The sequence below is a fragment of the Hoplias malabaricus genome, chromosome X1 (genome assembly GCF_029633855.1).
Source record: "Hoplias malabaricus isolate fHopMal1 chromosome X1, fHopMal1.hap1, whole genome shotgun sequence".
NCBI lineage: Eukaryota > Metazoa > Chordata > Actinopteri > Characiformes > Erythrinidae > Hoplias > Hoplias malabaricus.
Window position 1 is genome coordinate 23,670,459 of NC_089818.1, and position 20,059 is coordinate 23,690,517.

Sequence of the window (20,059 nt, forward strand, 5' to 3'; positions counted from 1 at the left end):
GTAACAGACATTGACTTATTCAGGGAAGAGGTGTGTCTCGCTGCCAGTGTGTGTCTCAACATATTTTTCATGTTTTGAGTTTTCCATCCTGCTCCTCTACACCCTTCTCTGGTTTACCCTTATGTTTTTCTTTTATAGATTTCCTCATCTTGTTTATACATTCAGCAAACATTGGAAACACCTGACTGAGAGCATCCAACACATTTAGCCTCAGTCCGTGGACAGTCTTTCACAATCTTGTCGTTTCAATTAACCACCTCTGGTTGGGGCCAAGCTTTCTTTCAATCCGCCAACAGCTCGTTCAAGTCTCTAAACATTTTAGACTCCAATTATTTAGGAAAGTGTCCATGATGTTTATTTTAGAAAGGCAGATAAAGCAAGTACATGTTTCCTTTAACTGAGTGCAGCAGCAAATTAAAGGAACACTAGGTAAGATTTGGCTTTTTTGCTCTGGGCTCAGCAGTGCAGAAACTGCACCATGTAACTTTCGGAGGAGGGTAGGAAACCACCCAACTTCTCTCCTCTGCCTCATTCTGTTCAAAACAGTGCTGTAATAATGAATTAAAATAGGGGTATTGTGAGTGGTTTCCTACCCTCCTCCAAAAGTTACATATTGCAGTTTCTGCAGTTCTGAGCCCAGCGTAGCCACACCAGAGGCTCTATTCTCTCTATTACAGCTCAGTGAAGCATCACAATAATTTTGAAGCTGTAATCGTATGGTAAAATATTACATAGAGTTCCTTTAAATAAGTTTGTGGTTTGAGTTGATTTAACCTGGTTGTAAAAGACACAAAAACAGAGATGAGTTTGTGCTGGTCAAACACTTAATGCCCTGGCTTTATTGAACATTTTTCTTCATACGTGGTCAATTACTTTTTTTTTTTTTGTTTGTTGTTTTTTTTTGTTTTGTTTTTTTTGTTTCCAGAGAATTCAATCTTCCATGTGGGACCGGGGGAGGGAGGGAGACATCAAAAATAATTAATATAGACAACAAAAAAAAAAAAAAAAAAAAAAGGAAGGAGGGGAAAAACAAAAATAAACCTCAAGGATTAAGTATGCCTTGGAATGGGCATTCAAATCATGGTACATACAAAAGAACGACTCAGAGTGGCCTTGTGAAGTACCATCCTCTTCATGGAAGAGAGCTCACGCTGTTCCCAAAGGAAGGCACCACAACGTCTGGTGGCTCTGGAGAATTTTTACGGAGAACAATAATAATAATTAAAAAAAATCCTTTTTGTTCTTTTTTTTTTCCTCTCTCTTTCTCTCTCATACAAAGTGGAATGATGATGAGATTTCACTGCAGTCCTCTCCCTTTTTACCTTGGTTACCAGCGCAAAAAAAAAAAAAAAAGTGGGTTGAGAAAGTGGCCTAAAGCCTCACCTCAACACAGGAGCCGTACAATCAAGTCTTTTAAAAAGGGAGGAAAGAAAAAGAAAAATTCATTCCAACAATTCCTTTCCACATTCCAAAATTGGTCTCAAAAAAAAAAAATCTGCAGGAGAGCAATAATAAAAAATAAAAGCAGCATTGATTATAAAAATGAAGAAAATAATAGTGCTTCAAGAGGGAGGAGAGCAGCTGTATGTGGGAGGCTTCAGACACGTGTCTCAATCTTTGAGAATGGCAAGAGACCGATGACTATGGAGTTGATTGTGGTACGTAACAAGGGAAAAGAACGAGTGAGCAAAAAAAACCCTGCATCTTTTCACAAGAAACTTTCACATAAAACGGTTACACAGACACCCACACCCACACGCACGGAAACCCAAGAGGTTACAGTGTATTTAAAAAAAAAAAAAGAAAAACAAACAAAAAAAAAAAAAATTCCTGTAAACACCTCACAATAAATAGATAAAACAGCAGGTTTTTACACCATGCATGTGATGTCTCTCACACAGAAACCAACTCCACACACACATACACACACCCCACCTTTCACACTAACAAAGTCGCAGTTAGTTTTTTTTTCTAATTTTTTCCCCCAAGTGCAAAACATCACAACTGAACAATTTCTGTATTCAAGTAATGTTATATACAAAGGGCCATATTACAAATATGTAGAGTACTGTACACAGAATAAATGCCTTATTTCATAATTTACAGACGTTGATATTTTTTTTTAAACAGTAACAAAGAAAAAAAAAAAAAACGACAAGCATTGCAGTAAAGTCCCAACGGTTGCCATGGAAACACAGCGTCACTACGATGCACAGCACCTAAAGTAGATGCCCCAAATCTCGGGGTGATGGGAGGAGGAAAGGGTGGGGAGTGGGTGGTGGGGGGTGTTGTGGAGCAGGTGGGGGCTACGTAACCTCCATGGCTACTGTGTTTTCAGTTATACTGTTCAGCGTTGGCTTCTCTTGATCGTGGTTTTCCCTACAGGAGCGAAACACAGAATTAAACAGAGCTTTGATTCATGACTTTAATTCTGAAGTTACATTCAGATCCTGGAAAGCTGAGACTCTCTTCCCCTGGAGGTCAGTGCCCAGTGTTTTCCCCCAGGCAGTGTGGTTAAACACTCAGTTCTAGGTCTGGGTTCTTATTAACCATAACCTACTATGTCTTACCCTTCAGGCCTGTGATCATTATTTATTAGTACATTGAGGTCACATGACTTCACACGGCTGATAACAGCAGCCTTCCTTATGACTATTTAGTGTGGGCAGCTCCTCAGAGTCCCATACTCTTCCCTGTTCACCGTGTAATGTCTAGAAACCAACCTCCAGAGTTTAATTCCCTATAACAGGAATAGTGGAGTGTGTCACAGGACGCAGGTCTGAACTAAATAAGGTTCAATCCTGATCTGTGACTAAATTATCAAAAGTTAATAATTGTCAGTGAGCACTCGAGGAACTGGAATGAAGTATAACAAGAAAAACCTAAACTAATGGTGCTTTTCCAATTGCACGGCATCAACACCACCTGCTTTTTCCTGGTCACTTTTCCACAAGCTTCAAAAATCACAACAACGGCAGCTGTAGGCACCGTTTACTCATTGTGTATTCACTTTTTTCCCCCTGGGGCCTGAACACCACTCCACACCCCAGTCTTCTAAGTTTTCCTTGACGTACAACACTGGATCTCGCCGAAGTTTTTCCATCAGCCACCAAGGAGCGTCTGAATCCATCTCTTCAAAACACCACAGCATTGTTTTACAAAGCTGCAGTTCTGATTTTAAAATTAATTTATTAAAAACCTGACCTCTGCTGTAACTTAAAGGTTTTACAAGTGGCAAGTTTGAGCTGGAGGTCTGCATTTCAGTCTCTGGCCTAGCGCTTACACGTCACATAGTACCTGCTTGACTTGCTTCATAACAGACGCAAGCAAGGTTTTAAAAATATAATAATAAATTTGCACCCAGTTCCAGGGAATAGATTTTCCTAATGGAAAAGCAAAAGAGCCGAGCCCATGCAGTGGAAAAGCATCATTAGTGGAAAGAGTGAGAATTTTAACGGAACACCGTTTTTGTCCACACACACAAACACACACCTGGTCCCCATGTCGAGGGTTGTTGACCCTGTTGTGACTTTCGGGATCTGTCGGTTTGCGTTGGCGGCGAGTTTGAGGGCAGAGGCTGGGACGGTGAGCTGCCGTTGGAGATGCCTCACACTCAGCGTTGCCCCCGGCGATGGCACACCCACTCTCACCCCAGCCAATAGTGCCTGCGCAGGGGCTGGGCTGGCGGCGCCAACGTGATTGGCTGAGGAGGTTCCATTGTTGGGGTTGGAGGTAGGGGTATCACACTGGTGGTTAGAAGAGGGGGCGGGGCTTGCGGAGGTTGTGCTCGTGAGGTGCAAGCCCTTATAGACTCCTGCACAGAAAAACACAACAATTGTCGAAAGCTGCAAGGAAAACGGTAAAGCACAGAGGACTTCCAGATGGTGCCAGAACTAGAGATCCAAAAGTTCATATAGCTAAATTCATGCTAAAAACCCTTTTTCACATGGTACTTTATTACAACAGACTCCAGACACATCAACAGTGACATTTCATTACATGTACAAGACAAACAACGCCCTGTGAATGAGTGCACTCCTTCCTGGAACTCCAAATACATGGCAAATCAACTAAATGTTGAGCTTTTCCTATTGCTTCAGTAACGCTGGGTCTATAAACCTAGTGTAAAACACCGTCTTGATAGAGACGATATATGATAGAGACAACATATTTAACCACAACTCTGTGAGACCAATATAAAACACAAAATAGGGTTATTGCCCCTCACCTGAGGCAGATACAACTCCATTGACTCCAACTCCCAGAAGTCCTTCTTCTTTGCTCTTCACTGCTATCAGCTGATCTGAAGTCACTAGTGCAGACGCGGCAAACTGCGCACTTGCAGAATCCAAAATCGTAGAAGACAAACTCTGGAATAAAAATAATATGCCTTTTACAGAGTGACAGTTCAAAATGAATCACCTAAATTTAAGGAAGTTATATTAGTGTGTAGGTGTAGGACTGTAGTAATTACTATAAGAGTTTTAAAATTAAAATTATGATTCTATTCCTAGAGAGAGATTGGGGAAAAAAAAGATATGAGTACTGCTCACAGATAAGGAAAACTCACGTGTGTGTTGGCATTAGCTCTCTGCTGTTGCTGTGCCTGCTCCAGCTGGTCTTTCTGCATCAGTGCCAGCTGTTCTTGATGCTTCTGGTACTGCTCAGTTGTGAACACTACAGCACAAACAGAGAGAAACAATATCATAGACACAAACATTCAGGGAGTGTCTGTTGGACCGCTACTCAACCCAGAAATGTAGATAATTATAATTAGCATGCACTCACAAGACACGGGAGGAGGTGCTGGAGTTCTGTTGGTAGCTCGACTTCGTATTAGTGGGTTGATCGGCTGTGTGAGGTGGCCACGGCCTGTTCTCCGCACAAACCCAGGCTGAGGGTTGTCAGGGTCATTGGACAGCGTTGGTCGGGGTCTGAAATGCCTCCAGCGGCTGGCTTTGATATTCCGAAGGATCTGCGAGAGATCTGGAGACGTTGAGGAAGGTGAAGAGGAAGGAGCCAAGACGGAGGAAGAGGAGGTACTGACAAACGCGTGTGAGGTATCTGTAGTAAAAGGCTGATGTGTGGGGGAGGTGGCAGGGGACGCAGTAGAATCCAGGTCCAGCCCATGATACACAGCGCCCCAGTCTGAGTGAGCTCGGTCTAGCAAAACCCTGAACACACAGATACACATTGGAGAGACAGAAAGCGTCAATGATTTGCTCAGCATATCACTGTAAAAAGATCTGAAATGGGTAAATAATGCCAAGTTCTTTACAGCAGACACCTGTAACTTTTCCAAAAAGATACACTCAGAACACACACCAACAGCTCATTAGTGTAGGGTGTAAACACTGTAAATTAAGTGCAAAGATAAATAAGACAATACGCCAAATTAAGAAGTAGCTTAAACCTATGTAAGTCAGTAAGATAAATAGAAACACAAACACTTCAGTATTAAATTGCCAAGAGCTACTGAGTGCGCACTGGCTAGAGCCTAACACATGGAGTATGGGCGTAGGATTTATGCAACATACTTCACTGTAAACGGTCATCTGCATTTTAATTGACTACTAATTCAGCAAACAACTGTGACGACTACTCAGTGAGCTTTATTCGCTACACGGAAATCAGCAAAGAAAAGTATTAAAGCCTAAATACTGAGCAAGAAGGAGTTAGAGCCTCACCTGCCCCCTCTCCCAACTCGTCGCCGTGCTAACCCCATACAGCGTCGTGGTATTGTAAGTGTGGTGAGACTGTATCTGTAGCGAACATCTCCCTCAGCAGGGTCTGACCAAGGCCAGAAACCTGTTTGTCCCTCGCGCACCTGAGGTAGAAAAAAAGGGTTGAAGTGAGGAAAAGAAAAATGACTTCTCAGGGTCATATACCAAACAAAAAGCACGACAAAGAACAATGGGTAAATGTGTGTGACTCACAGCATGATAGTGGCAGCCAGATCGTCTCCTAAACGCAAACACACCGTCAGGATCGTTCTCCTCCTCTGCCTCTGACGAGCCGGAAAGCAGCTGAACAATTAGAAAACAGAGCACAAGGTGGTGAGCACAAAATCCAGAAACGGCAAACAGACAAGGGCTGCAGGACACGTTTAGTCCGAGACAGTACCTGTGAATAGGGCTCTTCATCTGAACTGGGGAAGTCGTACTGATTGAGGTCTTTAGTGTTGAAGGCTGCAGGGCTGGAATGGTGAGAACCAGCCAGCGGCAACGGCTTCGGTTTCTTCTCATACTTTCTCTTCTGACGCACCACTTCTGGCTTATCCACCTAAAGAGACGCGCACATGGAAAGATACATTTCGACATGTGATGAGCTGAACTTAACCCAAGAGCCTGGGCTTAATTCAACATGAAGCCAAATTATGAGAAATAGAAAACAGAGCAGAGAAACATGGAACACTTTCCCGACACCCCCTCACATTCCTTGTCGTATTCTGTATGTATTTAAAGTATTAAAATCCCACTGTAGCAAACATCACAACAACCATTTTGTAACTTGTATCTCAACATTTTGTTCTTAAAAATGGGACCAGAGTGTGTCGTATGTGACACAGGGCGGGTGACTAAAGCACTATGAATTGTTAAAAAAAGTTGGAACATCTTTCTCTGGTCTCTATGTCCTCACAAATCACACCGTCATTCTGTAAAAGCGGTTACAGGTTCACACACGGTCATGTGACTGCATCCAGGACGTTTAGTAAATGTCACTTAGTGACGTCATGATTTAAAGTGAAGTAAAAAGCTGTGTGGGGAACTTTCCAGATCTTATAAATGGTTTGCGGTCCATGTCATCACAGGCTCTTTTGGGTTAAAACAGAGCAGAACAGCCTTATTCTGTCAAGTGACCCACAGTAAACGATAGGTGGTGGTTTAGGAATAACTACTGGAACCGATTAGTCACCTGCCACATGGGCAAATGAAATGCGGCCTTTACAGACTGAGAATTGAGTACAAACATATGTACCTTGTTCTTGTAGTCACGGTCATGCTCTGTGTGTCTGTACTGGTTGCTGTTGGTGATGGGAATCAAGGGGATCACTGGCTTCTCCAGTGCTCTCTGAGCCAAAACCTCCGCCATTACTTCACCACCAAAATCAGCTATGCCATTCCTGAAAAACACAAAACAGATACGTCAAAAGATACTGCAATAAAACGTGGCCAACATACACAAAGAACACCTAGCTCTTTTCCACCAGGTATGGAATGGGTTCCGTTCCTTTTCGGCACCTAATTATGAGCTGATCTATGCAATTCCCAGCTGGAAACCAAAGTATTGCAGGTTTTTTTCAGCACAATCATTAATGAAATAGGTGGGTGTGTCAAGCTAAAGAAGCCCAAGAGAAGTGCACAGAGTTACAGTGACCTATTATCCGCTTTCTAACTTTACAAGAAAAGTAAACCATAAAAATAAATAAATAATAATTGTCTGCTTCTGGGGCCTTGAACAGCATGCCTCAAGGTGCGTTCACTATGAGTTGAACATTCAAAATTTATATCACAATACAATTCTTAAATTTGGCCAATTCCGATATCGATATGAAGAATAATAATAATAATAAAAAAAAAGACACAGAAAAACAGCCAAGAACCGAAAGAAACATGAAGTCACCATCAAACAACCACCTCTTTGCTTTGTCAATATTTATATTTTTAACTAACTTTAAAACTAAGTGCTGAACTGACAACAGCGTCCTCTAATGACCGTCAGTGACAGATGCTGTAAATAATGTACACTGAAACTTTAAAATCATAAATTGTTATTGAATAACTTCATATAGATAATGAATAATTGTCCAGCCCTATTTTAACCAACTGAAAACACTGACATGGCTAAAACAGACAGCAGCTCTATGAATGTAGTCATGACTAAAAATGAGACTACCACCAAATTAATCCAAATTAGAACATTATAATAGCGAGACTACAAGACACCTAAAGCACACAGTAGCTTAAGTATAGCTCAAAAATATCTGCTGAAACATCATATTAAAGTGGTACAATCGGTTTCTTAACCATGGAAACCAATAAAGATCCACTGTGACTGAGCAAGCAGCTTCACAAAACGTGAAAGCGATATCTAAAGACCAAAATTTTATATTCTAAAAAACCCAGGCATGATTTATTCCACATAAAACTATATAATTGTTTATCTTCTCTGTGCATATATGAGAGACCAATGAGTGCATGTGCAAAGAAGATATGGCTCATCTGTGCGTGCAATCCCATGTCAGAGCTCTCACCTCTTCTCCACTATTTCCAATGTGAGATGCAGCAGTTCTCTCTTGCTCTTCTCGCGTCGTTTGATCATCTCCAGGATGGTAACAGCTCTGCTCAAGTCTCTCCTTAACTTCAACATCTTCTCATATGAAACTTCATCATTCTTGCGATTCTAGTGGAGAGAATGAAGATAATAGTTATGTATAAAGCCTAAATACGCAGCATATTAACCAAATCCTCCGTGGGCCTTCCCGTGTTTGACCATACCTTTCTGGTCTGCATTTTCTCGGTTCTGCGCCTGAAGGCCACATAGGGGTCGTTTGTGCTAGAGCCGTCTCGCTTCTCTTGTTTGACGGTGGGAATGAGAGAGCCACTCTGACACAACTTCCTTTTCTTGCTCCAATACTCAAACACCTCCCTGATCAACTCATCATCCTCCTTCAACAACAGTTTTGCCTCCTGGAGGGTCACCAACTGAGAAAGGGAGGAGGGTAAAGGCCAGAGGTTAGTTATAAATAAACACAAACGCTTAAGTGCTTTTTAAAATGTAGGAGGAGCAGGTAGAACCATTTGTTAGAGAGACTCCTTACATAAAATTGCAATGCGTTTATGGAACGGACATCAATAAAACAAACATATTAATCATCAAAACAGCACTGAAACATTTAAAGAAGAAACTGTCTGTTGCTCTGAAAATATCATTCACTTATGATATCATCCTTTATGTTCAGTGTCATCTTCACTAAAGGCAAAACACGTCCAAAACACAGCATTTGTCTTTTGTGCAATTTGCTCGAGTTGCTGGTTTGGCCTCTGTATTTACATTCTCCTCAGCATTGCTTGCATGAGGCAGAATCACAACTACATTCACAGCAGTAAGCTTTTAAAGTGACAGTACACGAAATAATGAATTAAAATAAATAAATAAATGTAAACAGTGACCTATACACTCAAGATTACGTAGATTGAAAATCATACAGAACTTCTAATTAACTTCATTAGTTGCCAACCTCTGATACAGACGACACTTATCCTTTCCCAACATTACAAATTTTGCAGCAAACAATTTGTATAAATTATTGCAAACTTTACACACAGTCTCCCACTCTACCTGCTGCCCGCTGCCTTTTTCCAAACGGTCGATCATCTCCTCAAATTGCAGAGCCCCAACCTCCATTTTCTTCCTCAGCTTGGTCACAAAAGCCTCGTCATCTGAGTCCAGGTCATAGTCTGGCTGTTCCGTGTCCAAGCTGAAGGCTGCAGAGCCATGCACAAGAGAATCAGTGAAGGTCTTCTATTCATGCTTTACTACTTTATCAAACATTGCAGAGTAAGGCTTTACAAGATAAAGCCCAACAATAAATCACCGCTTTACTGAAAGATAACGACATCAAATCAGGAAAACTATCTAAAACAAAAACGTCAGAGTAGGTACAGTCACTTCAATTCCTCAATGGCAGAATGCAAGTATTGAAAGTAGTGATGCAGATGCACAAAACAAAACTCACGCTGTATGTGAATAAGCTGTTTGGGCATCTTGAAGTCCCCTGGGTAGAGAGAGTCATAGTAGGTGATGTTGCTCTCGGCCTCAGGCACGGGAATCACCATATTATCCCTCTTCTCTCCATACACCTGCTGTGCCGATATCGCCCGCTGCAGATGATGCTCCTAAACACAAACAATGACATGTATAAGGGTTAGAAATATCAGACAGAAATAAACAGAGAACAAGCAGGCAAGTCCCTGATTGAGTTCTGGCCTGATAAACCCATGCTCTGGAAGTCTGCAGGTTCGCCCTGCACTAACACACACAACACTTATCTTAAAGTGTGCTAATCTGTTTACCAGTAAGTTGGGTGTTGTAGTGGTGGAATGGACCGCAGATTAATCGCCAAAGTTTGACCATAACATAACACCAAGCAATACAGTTTTACTGGCATTGCAATTTTTACAGTAATTATTCCCTTCATTTTTACGCAGTCTGTGAAACGGTACACTGCTGAGTCTCCCGTCAACATTGCGTGTAGATAAAACATTACAGTTTGTAAATACTAGGCCATGGGAGCCAGACGGCAACATCACACACATCCATGCATCTGAAGCAACATCTCTCTGGTGTCAGTGGAGAGTCAAGTTCTACTCTGTCAAGCGTGGGACAGTCTCAAATGGACATGGGCTGAGTTTAAAATCGAGAAATTTTCAAGCAAGTCAGAACGAACATAAACAAACTGAGAATGAGAGGACAGTGCCTGCTTTCCTTGATGTCAATATAAATGTGAGTAATACAGACAGACATCACCAGTACGTCGAAGCAGGAACAACACTTTCTAATTAGGGGTTCGAACATGAAGTACCTGAAACCCTATTGTGTCTGATGCAAAATCTGAGTTGTGTGTTCTGCTACAAGCACACAAAAGTCCTGTAGAATTCAATTCATCAAGTGAGACTGATAGTAACAACAGTCTACTGAACTGCCTTGAGTTTCAAGAGAAGAATACAACATGAAAATACCAAAATTATATAATCAGACAAAGTCTTAAATACTTCAAACCAATTTAATTTATTACTCTGTACTCAAGAAAAGCAGAGCATTTGGGCATACTGGGCTTTAACATGGGAGTTCATTCCTTTATTAATTTCCCTATAGGAATGAATGTTAATGGCTCAGTAAATGTAATATTGGTAGAAGCAGTCCCAACTTCCTCATGTTTTAAAATATTATTGTAGTGGCAGTAGCAGATACACACAGGTAAATGTCAGATACATTAATCAGCCAACAATTCATTTGGACTTGGTAGGTACACAGCTTAAATATTTTTCTAAAACTTAGTTTACATTTTATGAACCCCCTCACCCACCCTTTATCTGTACAGAAACTCAACACACTCCATATAACATCAACCTAATGTTGCTAATGACACAAATATATTGATAAATTCTTAGATCAGCATCAGTACCATTCTATTAAATCTCGAGGAGGGCCTCATCACTACTAACATCATTCATGTGTGGCGGGATAGTAGACACACCCACACAGATGAGGCAGAAGTGCAGTCAAATATAGTAGACATCTCACACACATTTCAATCCTCAAGTTATTCCCTCAGAACAACCTACAGTTGGGATGGAAATATCTCCTGTGTTTTTCAAAATAGTACAAATGGACTCCAGACTGCATGACAATAGTTTAAATGGCTGGAGCTATAAACAATCTGTCACTAGACCATGAAAAGGAACGGGTGATTTGACCACAACACAGAACACACTAACGTTATCTCTATCAAAGCAGTAGCTGGGAAAGTGAAGCACTTTAACAGAGAGGTCAGGTCCAGAACAACCACTCATTCTGGGCATCAAGTCTTCCAGCCGCTTCCATCTGGCTGAAGACTCAAGGCCAGAAAAAGATTTCTTTTTTCCCCCCGATTGAGCTGTGGCACTCATTAAACTCAGTAGACAATACGTACTCCAAAACAATCCCGCTTGGTGCACTCTTGCAGTGGTCAAATTGTGTGTACAATAAGGCATCTTTGCACAACTCTAAGGCTTTCATTAGACCCAGTCACATATACAATACTCTTGCTTCACGCACCTTCTCACTGGCATTTATGTTCAGTTTTCATCCATTCATTTCATTTTAAAAGCATCACTCAGATTATTTGTAATCTGTCCTTAGTCTAAAGTTATCCTCTCGTGACTAACGTGTGTAAACAGTCTGTGTACTTTCCTGATCTGGTTTATTTTGGTAGTCAACGTAGTAAATAGTAGATGTGTGCGCCCAACAAGACACGTCCTTAAATCTAATACACTATGCCAAATAAAGTGACTCTTGTTCAATCATGTGGTGGAAATACAGCGGTTTAAAAGATCCACAACTAAAGCTGTGATAAACCATAGAGATAAACGTATAGGGCTAGCAATTAATGATGAGATGACCAAAAATTAACGTTAAAAGCCACCAACGCTAGCGAAAAATTTAAAAAGGGCGCTGTTTCCCCCGCTTGAGTCTCAATTAAAATATAAATAAAGTCCAAGTTAAATGACTTCCAAAGACGGGGCTTGATTCCCAACTGCTAGCGAGCGCCGCTGTTTACAGTCGCGGACCGGGTCTCTGACTCGGTTTGTTGTTTATCAGCGGCTCAATGACACTGGCCTAAACACTTCATAAGATACCAAGTGGATCAGCTAGAGAAAAATGAGAGCTCTGGCCATCTTTCCTGCCCCTCTTTTGCAGATAAACGACTCGGTGCCCAAGTCCCGGGCTGTAACCGAGGCCAGGGGGCTATAAGCGTTTGTATATAAATATATAACGGCGAATCTTCTCTGGGTCCCTCTGCCTCTCGTTCTCCGCCACTGCAGCCGAGCGCAGCAAGAAGAAAGATAACAAAATGGCGGTGAGGCTAGTGGTCACGTGACTCCTTTGTATTCCGTAAATCGTCTCCTGCTTTAAATATTATACAGAGACAGCGGTCCTTCAGTGATATGAGAACGTTAGTCTCTTACGCTTGGACACAATCTGTCCAGTGTCGCCTGTAACGTGAAATAAACGCGAAAAATCTCCGCGGACCTGCGGAGAGCAATGGCGGCCATTTTGTGCGCAGACAAATGAGGGGCGCAGATCGAAATTGTGAAAAATGGTGAATGCATGTTTCCCAAGCAACAAAACGTACCGATTCCTCCTCTTTCTCCATGCCCGTCGGCATCTGTGGCACTGCCCGGTTAATGGAGGCATATTCGTGCAGGTCGGGAAGGTCCTCACAGCGGAAGACGGGGAGAGGCTTGGAAGCGTCCAGCGCCCGCGCCCGAAACGACAATTTACTCATTTTTATAACTCAAGATGCAGCATAAATCTATCCGATCTCCTAATATTCACCACGGATCCGGTTAAAGTTGTCATGGATGGTTTTATTTCGTGATCCCGCAGCGTTTTGGTTTCGATTGGCTATAGGTTTGATATGGCGGGGCGAGCCGCGCCGGGAAGGCCCGGGTCTCGGTCTCTCTCTCTCGGTCTACTTTTCCCAGCAGCTCCGCTCCCTTTCCCTGGCTCAATACGCCATGGCCAACATGGCGGACATTAAAAACTCTTTAAGACTGGGTTCGCTCTTCGCGGCCCAACCCCCTGATCACAGAACAGCCATTCCCACACGGTTTACTGCGCATGCGCACTGAGGTTCCGAGCCCTCCCTCTCCGCTCACAGCGCGCTTTCTGCGATTCAAAACAAACTCTGTCCTGGAGTGAGGGCTCGGTCCGGAGAGCGCTGTGTACACCGTGTTCCTCTTTTACATAGCAGCGCATCCTGCTGAGAAAGACCAGTGCAGCCATTAGGTTTGTTTACTAATAGAAACTGGAATAAGGATGACTGTTACGGGCCACTACTTTCCCGTAGAAGACCTTTACAACCCATTGGAAATCCATTAAATCAGTCAAGCATCACAATTAACATTTAGTATCACTGAATTGAGATATTAAAGCCATTAAGAAAACAAATACAAAACCATTACAGGGAAACTTTACAGGGTTTTCCTAACTTTTCAGCAAAGCAGTTAAGAATTCACCAGTAAACAAACTTAAACCCATAATATTTACCAGATCCAGTTCCACAAATCACAATTTAACCCTGTGTCCGAAATGGCTCCCTAATTCACTATATAGTTCACTGTTATAGGGCACTGAATAATTTCAGACACTGCCTCATGTGGGTTTTTAACAAAACAAAGCAGTGGATTATGGGTAATCTGATATCTGTTAGCATACTCTTTGCAGTACACTGAAAATTAGACGGAACAGAAAACTGGGTTTTATTCAATTTCACCCGCTCTTTCTTTTTAATATCAGTACTAATTTCTCTATGATTGTCATGTTTGTTTTGCAGCATTTAATAACATCTTTGTGCACTCACAAACAAGGTTCTGAATTGGAGAGACTCTGATGAAGACGAGATCTGAAGTGCGTGCTCCCTACGCAAAACAAAATCAAAACAACTCTTCTATCTCATGGTTTTAGATTAAACCCAGTAAGTTTAGTGGGTTAGTAAGAGTTCCAGAAACACGCATGTTCTAATGAAATCAATTTTTAAATATAACATATCCCTTTTAATAAGATCAATGTAGAATGCAAGTATAAAATAGGTATATATTAGACACAGGACACATTCCCGGTTCACTACCATTTCACACCGAATGACATTCCATAATACATTCTAAATTACACAGAAAGTTTGTAAATATTCATGAAATTACATTTTTGTATAGTACTAATTTAAAGGATGCCCCAATCCATTTTTATGAGCCAGAATATTAAAAGTACAGCTGTATTTTTAAGTAGATATATATTTAAAAATGTTGGCACTTTTGCAAAATTTACACATTTTGTTTGTTTTTTGAGAGTAAAGAATTAATAAAACATCTGCATTGAACAATCTTCCATAAAATATTACTGCAAAAGTTAATGTACAATCAAAAAAAAAGTTGGTATGTTCAGTAAAATGTAAATAAAAACAAAATGTAATAATTTGCATATCTTATAGACCCATATTTGAGCACATCAGATAATAAAAGTAAGAGATTTTACCATTTCATGAAAAAAACAGCAACTCATTTTTAGAGCTTGATGGTAGCAACCCATCTTAATGTTGGGACGTTTTAGTCCGTGGAATAGGACATAAAAAGATTAAGGTTTCCAAATGTACTTCATAATTCCCAGATCTGAGTATCGTGAAAATCTAATGGTAGCACTTGTGAGCTGTGAGCTAGACATCCTACAAATACTTCTGCAAGAGAAGCAACGAGCAGTGAAAACTCTCATATGTACATCTTTAAGACTGTTACCCGACCACCAGAAGTGTCTGAAGGCTTTGATATAAACCAAATGGTGTTCAAACCTTTCAATGTGCTACATTTTATGTTTCAGATTATTTAAATATAAAACATCTCAGAATAGTGGTTTAACAAAGTCAAACATCAAAACTAAAATCTAGAAATCACTGACGTTATCAGTTCCTTCAATTCAATGATCTGTAGAAGCCTCTTTTTCAGCAGTTTTCATATTGTCACACTGTTAAAGAAAACTTTTCTCAATTGTTAATTTTTCAATGTTCCTGTACTAGGCCCACGTGCCTCAACTGTGTTCATTGTGAAGTACGTGAAGTCCCCGGACTACGTACTTCATCAGAAGAAATTTTGAAGCATGCAACCCCAGTCCTATTTGATTCCACTGGAGCTGCGGCACTTAGAAAGAAAAATGGCAGAAAGGGAGCTGGTTTTACAAGTGTGTATATATATATATATATATATATATATATATATATATATATATATATGAATGAATAGACAACATTAAGTAATTTTATGAGTAACTCTGCAGAAAAAAACCAATCCTTTTTGTTTGATGTTTAAAGTATTATTAACATAACTTGCAAATGTTTAAAGCTGTTAGAAATGAAGGCTAGCAATACATACATTTCTCCTGAGGTAAAGAATCAATAAATTCTTCATAGTGTGTCTTCTCGGAGCTACACACCGTCTCAGTGTTTCCCATGGGGGAAAAGAGCCCCGGAAAGGTTAGCAAAAATAACAAACAATAAAACAATAGGGTTGGTAGAAAGGGCTTTTTGCGACTAGTGGGACTTTTGCTGTTGGTGGTGTGATGTCATAGGTCAAAGGATATTGGTAAGGTTGCATGGATGTTGCACACTTGCGTACTGCTTTAACGGTCGGGCTATGGGCACCGAATCCAATTCAGTACGTACTGTTCAAGCACCCGATTTCGGACGCAGCCCATGTTTCACAGTAGGGGTAGCATTAGCCAGGTGAGGTGCAAAGTTCATTCGTAGTCTCTTCAGACAAAATAAATAAATAAATAAATATTTAACATATTGCCAGAGTCATTTACATCTCATTTAACAAACTCCAGATGGGCTGTTACATGCTTTTTTTACTCAACAGTGGCTTCCATCACACTTTTCAAAACTTCAGAAAAGTTGACAACTTTCATGTCAAAACAACAAAGCTACCGTTTGAAAGCCATGGAGCAGAGGTTCAGCACCATTTGAGGCATTAAGGTTTTATGCTTGTTATCAATTAGAAACATTATGCAATGAAATTACATGAAACTAAGATAATACAATGAATATCATAGTTTTTGAAAGGAGAAAATACTTTTTTTGCTGCTTGTGTCACCATCTTGCCACTAATTCATAGCCCCAGGCATTCATAGCCCTTTGTTTGAAGTGTGCACCTGAAAAACCACAGTTTCCAAGTGGTATACAGCCCTCCCCCTCTTTCCCAATAAGAATTGAGATGCTCCTAAGCAAAACGGCGTGGTAGGGTTAAGACGTGAAATATGATTCACCTTTTGAAAAGCTCATGCACAATAATGCTTCTAATATCACCCCGTTCATATGGGCAAAATTTATATCATGATATATTTCTACATTTCAGTTTATATATTTCGGATATCGATATAAACTAAACAAAAGCCACAGAAAAAGTGCCCAGAAAAAACACGAATCATGACATCACAGTCAAACAAACCTCCTGGCTTAGTCCATGTTAATATTTTTAAACCAACTTTAAAATTGAGGGCAGTGAACTGAGAGGTAGGTGCCCTGTAATGACCGTCAGTCAGTGACACACACTGTAAATAATGTATATTGAAATACTGAAAATGTTCATTGTTATTGAAATATTTTATATTGTGATATATACTGATAATGAGTTTTTGTCCAGCCCTAACTGTAAGCCCAAATTTAACTTTGTTAAGGGACTAAATTTAAACTTGCAGCTGCTGTGTGTAGAAAGTGTTTGGCGGAATTCTCACTTCATCATAAAGTCTTGGCTATTATTAAAACTCTGCTTTCATGTACGTCACTGAAACTAAAAACACACAAGCTCTCACTAACGCATGCTTTTCTTTCAATTACATATTGCATATGAAGCACATGTCTACTGTTCTTATTCGTGAACCCATCAAGGACAATATTAATTAAAACTATACTCATTTCTTTTAATAAAATACGATTTTATTAATTATTTATTATTAATACGATTTGCGTTCACCGCCTAATTTTAAATTAAATCCAAACTGGAAAAAGTTTGGTTAGCTATTAATTATAAACACCCAGACAGTTTAATCAGCTGTGTACAAATGGTTTCAAACCTTTCACATCATCTGCAATGTACAGTAAACTCCAGAATTACAAACACAGACAATGTAAAAGCATCAGTGTCAGAAGTGGATAGTCTCTAACTGTTAAAAATCACCTCTGCTCCATGCCCACGTCTCAAGCATAGTTTGTCCCCTCCAGGGTCCTCTGAAAACTCCAATTAAGATATGCCAAGTACCGTCTATTGCTAAAGCACCTGCACAGATCATAAAACTAACTGTGAAATAAAAAAATAAATACCCAGTCAGTTTTATGTCAAAATCAGTAAACGTGAGATAAAATGAGGATTTCTGATTATATCCTGCATCTGACAGAGGGAGGGCACTAAGGGTTTGTTCCCGCCTCCTCATCTGAGTATCTCAAATAGCAGCAAAGAACCCAAATGTGTGGGTGGAAAGGGGTGGGGGGGTACTGATTAAATATACTGAAAAGACTTGGAAAAGTCACCAAACATGGGATAAAAATGAGCCACTCTAACTTCAATTCTTTAAAATTATAGTGTCTTCCACGACCCGTTTTTATGAGAGAGCAAACAAAACGAGAGCTTTTGCGCCTCACTTCTCGTTGCATCATGGTTGGCAGTGAGGTGAGCTGTATTTGGCGCAATATCATTTAAAGGAGCAGGTGCTGAAGCTGGCCATTCTGAAAAGCACTGTTTAGACAGGGCGAGAACGCTGCTGCCGTGCTTGTTTGGCTAATCCAAGTCACAGACTTCTTCCTTAAGACCCCAGGAAACTTAACTCGTGGAAAGGGTTACGTAGCCAGTCTACAAAGTCTCGAATATTGCATTTTCATTCTTTGAATTCCTGATTGTGCCCTGTATCATTTGATTCAAACCCGAACCGAGAAAAACCCTTGCTCATGCTATTTCACTTATGACATGGAATCCTGGTATAATTGTGTATTGTAATGCTGAGTGGAATATCAGCAGAAGAAAAAGATGATGAATCAGACCTGAAAGATATCCAGCAGAAAACATCTAAAATCTACCCACTGCAGCTGGGTATTTCTTGTAAATTGTAGAGTATCAATGGCCTGACAGACTGTGTGTGTGTGTTGTGGTCTTATACATTTAGCACATAGCATGATTTGTGTAGATTTAGGCCAAAGGGGGTCGTGAACTGTCAATCAAAACTGTACCGAACTCGACAGCGCCACTAACCCACACCCTACGCAAACAATAGCGCATCTCCAGCCTCAGCTCCGCGGAGACAGAGGTCAGGTCGGTTCAGCGAGAGAATATGGATATTTTTAAAAAGCCTTAGTTAAATTAAGGCCGTTTAAACCCGAATTACAGGTTCTATTAATTACAACATCTGCAAATCTCAGGTCAAATGACCGTTAAACCAGCCCTACTTTCCGCCGGGCGTGGGCACGCAACGTTAAAAGACGTTAACCTCACTAGCACTATGCCTTTAAGTTCAAATAACGCACACGAAGGTCACGTACGCAGAAAACTTAGAGCCCGTTTTGAATAACTCGCCTTGAGAATCTTTAAAGAGGAGAAAGTGGCTCATTTAAACGGAATAACTACCATTTACACGGAGGGGGAAAAGATGGTTTCTTAAAATTTGCACAAGCTGCAACGTAACATGACTGCAGTAAAAGCTCCAAGCCCCAACGTCCTGCTCAGAAACGACCAGTAGGTTAAACAAGAGATGAAACGCTCCCCTCAGCTCGTTACACAGCCGCTCACTACCAAGCTGTAGTTAGTTCCTTATTCGATTTTTTTTCTCCGGACACTCAGCAGCGGAGACTGTCGAGTAAGGAGCCGGAGAATAAGCCGCCAACTTCGGCTTCGACTGAGTAGAGAAGTGCACACGGCACGCTAGGCTGGAAGTTCACCATTTTAAATTTAAACGCTGGTATAATCCATTTTAACGATTAAAACATTCATTCCGACTATCTAAAATTAATATTCGAATACAATTCTGCATCAGACGTCTGTACAAATGATTAATAGTGATATCCTCAAGCAACTAAGTTGAAAAGCGCTAGCTAGCGGCAAGTCGTTAGCAATTCCTTAAAACTGTTTAAATTAATAGACACCCAAAACTCCCCAAAAACAGGTTTATATTACCGTCCTCTTCGGATAAGCGAGTATTCCGCTCGAACATGTTCGGTTATATCCAGCATTTCTGTCTGCAGGCGGTTATCCGTTTGGAAACTGTAGCTGTCTGGCTGTGCTGGCGTTAGTTAGAGCCCGACGCTGAGCCGCAGAGCGGAGGAGAGACATTTTACTCTCGGAGCCGTCCACGTCTTCACCAACGGAACCGACACAGCCAGGAGATATCACCCAGAAACCAACACACGCCTCGCCCATGACGATTACTGAGAGCAGACCAGAAAACCTCCACTATTCAGAATTTAACAGGCAAACCAACTACCGAAAAAAATAGCCAAGGCTCCTTTGAGCTTACAACTTTGCAATGGAAGCTTGAAGCTTTGTGATTGGACGAGCGATAGATTTCCATTAACTCCGCCCCTTTAGAACTGTCGGTGGGGAAAGAGACGAGGGAGAGCCCCGCCTCCTGAAACACTTCTCATCTTAACCCATTTGTGACCGAGTCTAAAATATTAAAATGCACATATTACATGTACTCAGCTCTTTCAAAGACGTTTAATGTGGCACTTAATTAATGTACATGGCTATATCCCTACTACAAT

At 40.8% G+C, this 20,059-nt stretch overlaps 1 protein-coding gene across 3 annotated transcripts; it reads right to left on the bottom strand.

The window, feature by feature from the left end:
* Positions 1–224: 224 nt before the first annotated feature.
* On the bottom strand, positions 225–19,791 carry LOC136675756 (enhancer of polycomb homolog 1-like). Of its 3 annotated transcripts, none has more exons than XM_066652498.1 (14): positions 12,899–13,323; positions 9,740–9,899; positions 9,343–9,488; positions 8,499–8,705; positions 8,255–8,403; positions 6,979–7,123; positions 6,124–6,282; positions 5,937–6,026; positions 5,688–5,827; positions 4,789–5,174; positions 4,571–4,677; positions 4,229–4,370; positions 3,493–3,814; positions 225–2,379 (listed from the first exon to the last, which is right to left on the bottom strand). In XM_066652498.1, the coding sequence occupies exons 1-14, from the start codon at positions 13,049–13,051 to the stop codon at positions 2,307–2,309; spliced, it is 2,379 nt and encodes a 792-aa protein (XP_066508595.1). In that variant the 5' UTR covers positions 13,052–13,323; the 3' UTR covers positions 225–2,306. The 3 variants fall into 3 exon arrangements, with proteins under 3 accessions (XP_066508595.1, XP_066508597.1, XP_066508598.1); XM_066652500.1 differs by lacking the exon at positions 12,899–13,323 and adding an exon at positions 19,473–19,791 and having other exon boundaries at positions 226–2,379; XM_066652501.1 differs by lacking the exon at positions 12,899–13,323 and adding an exon at positions 10,077–10,441 and having other exon boundaries at positions 226–2,379.
* Positions 19,792–20,059: the final 268 nt, after the last annotated feature.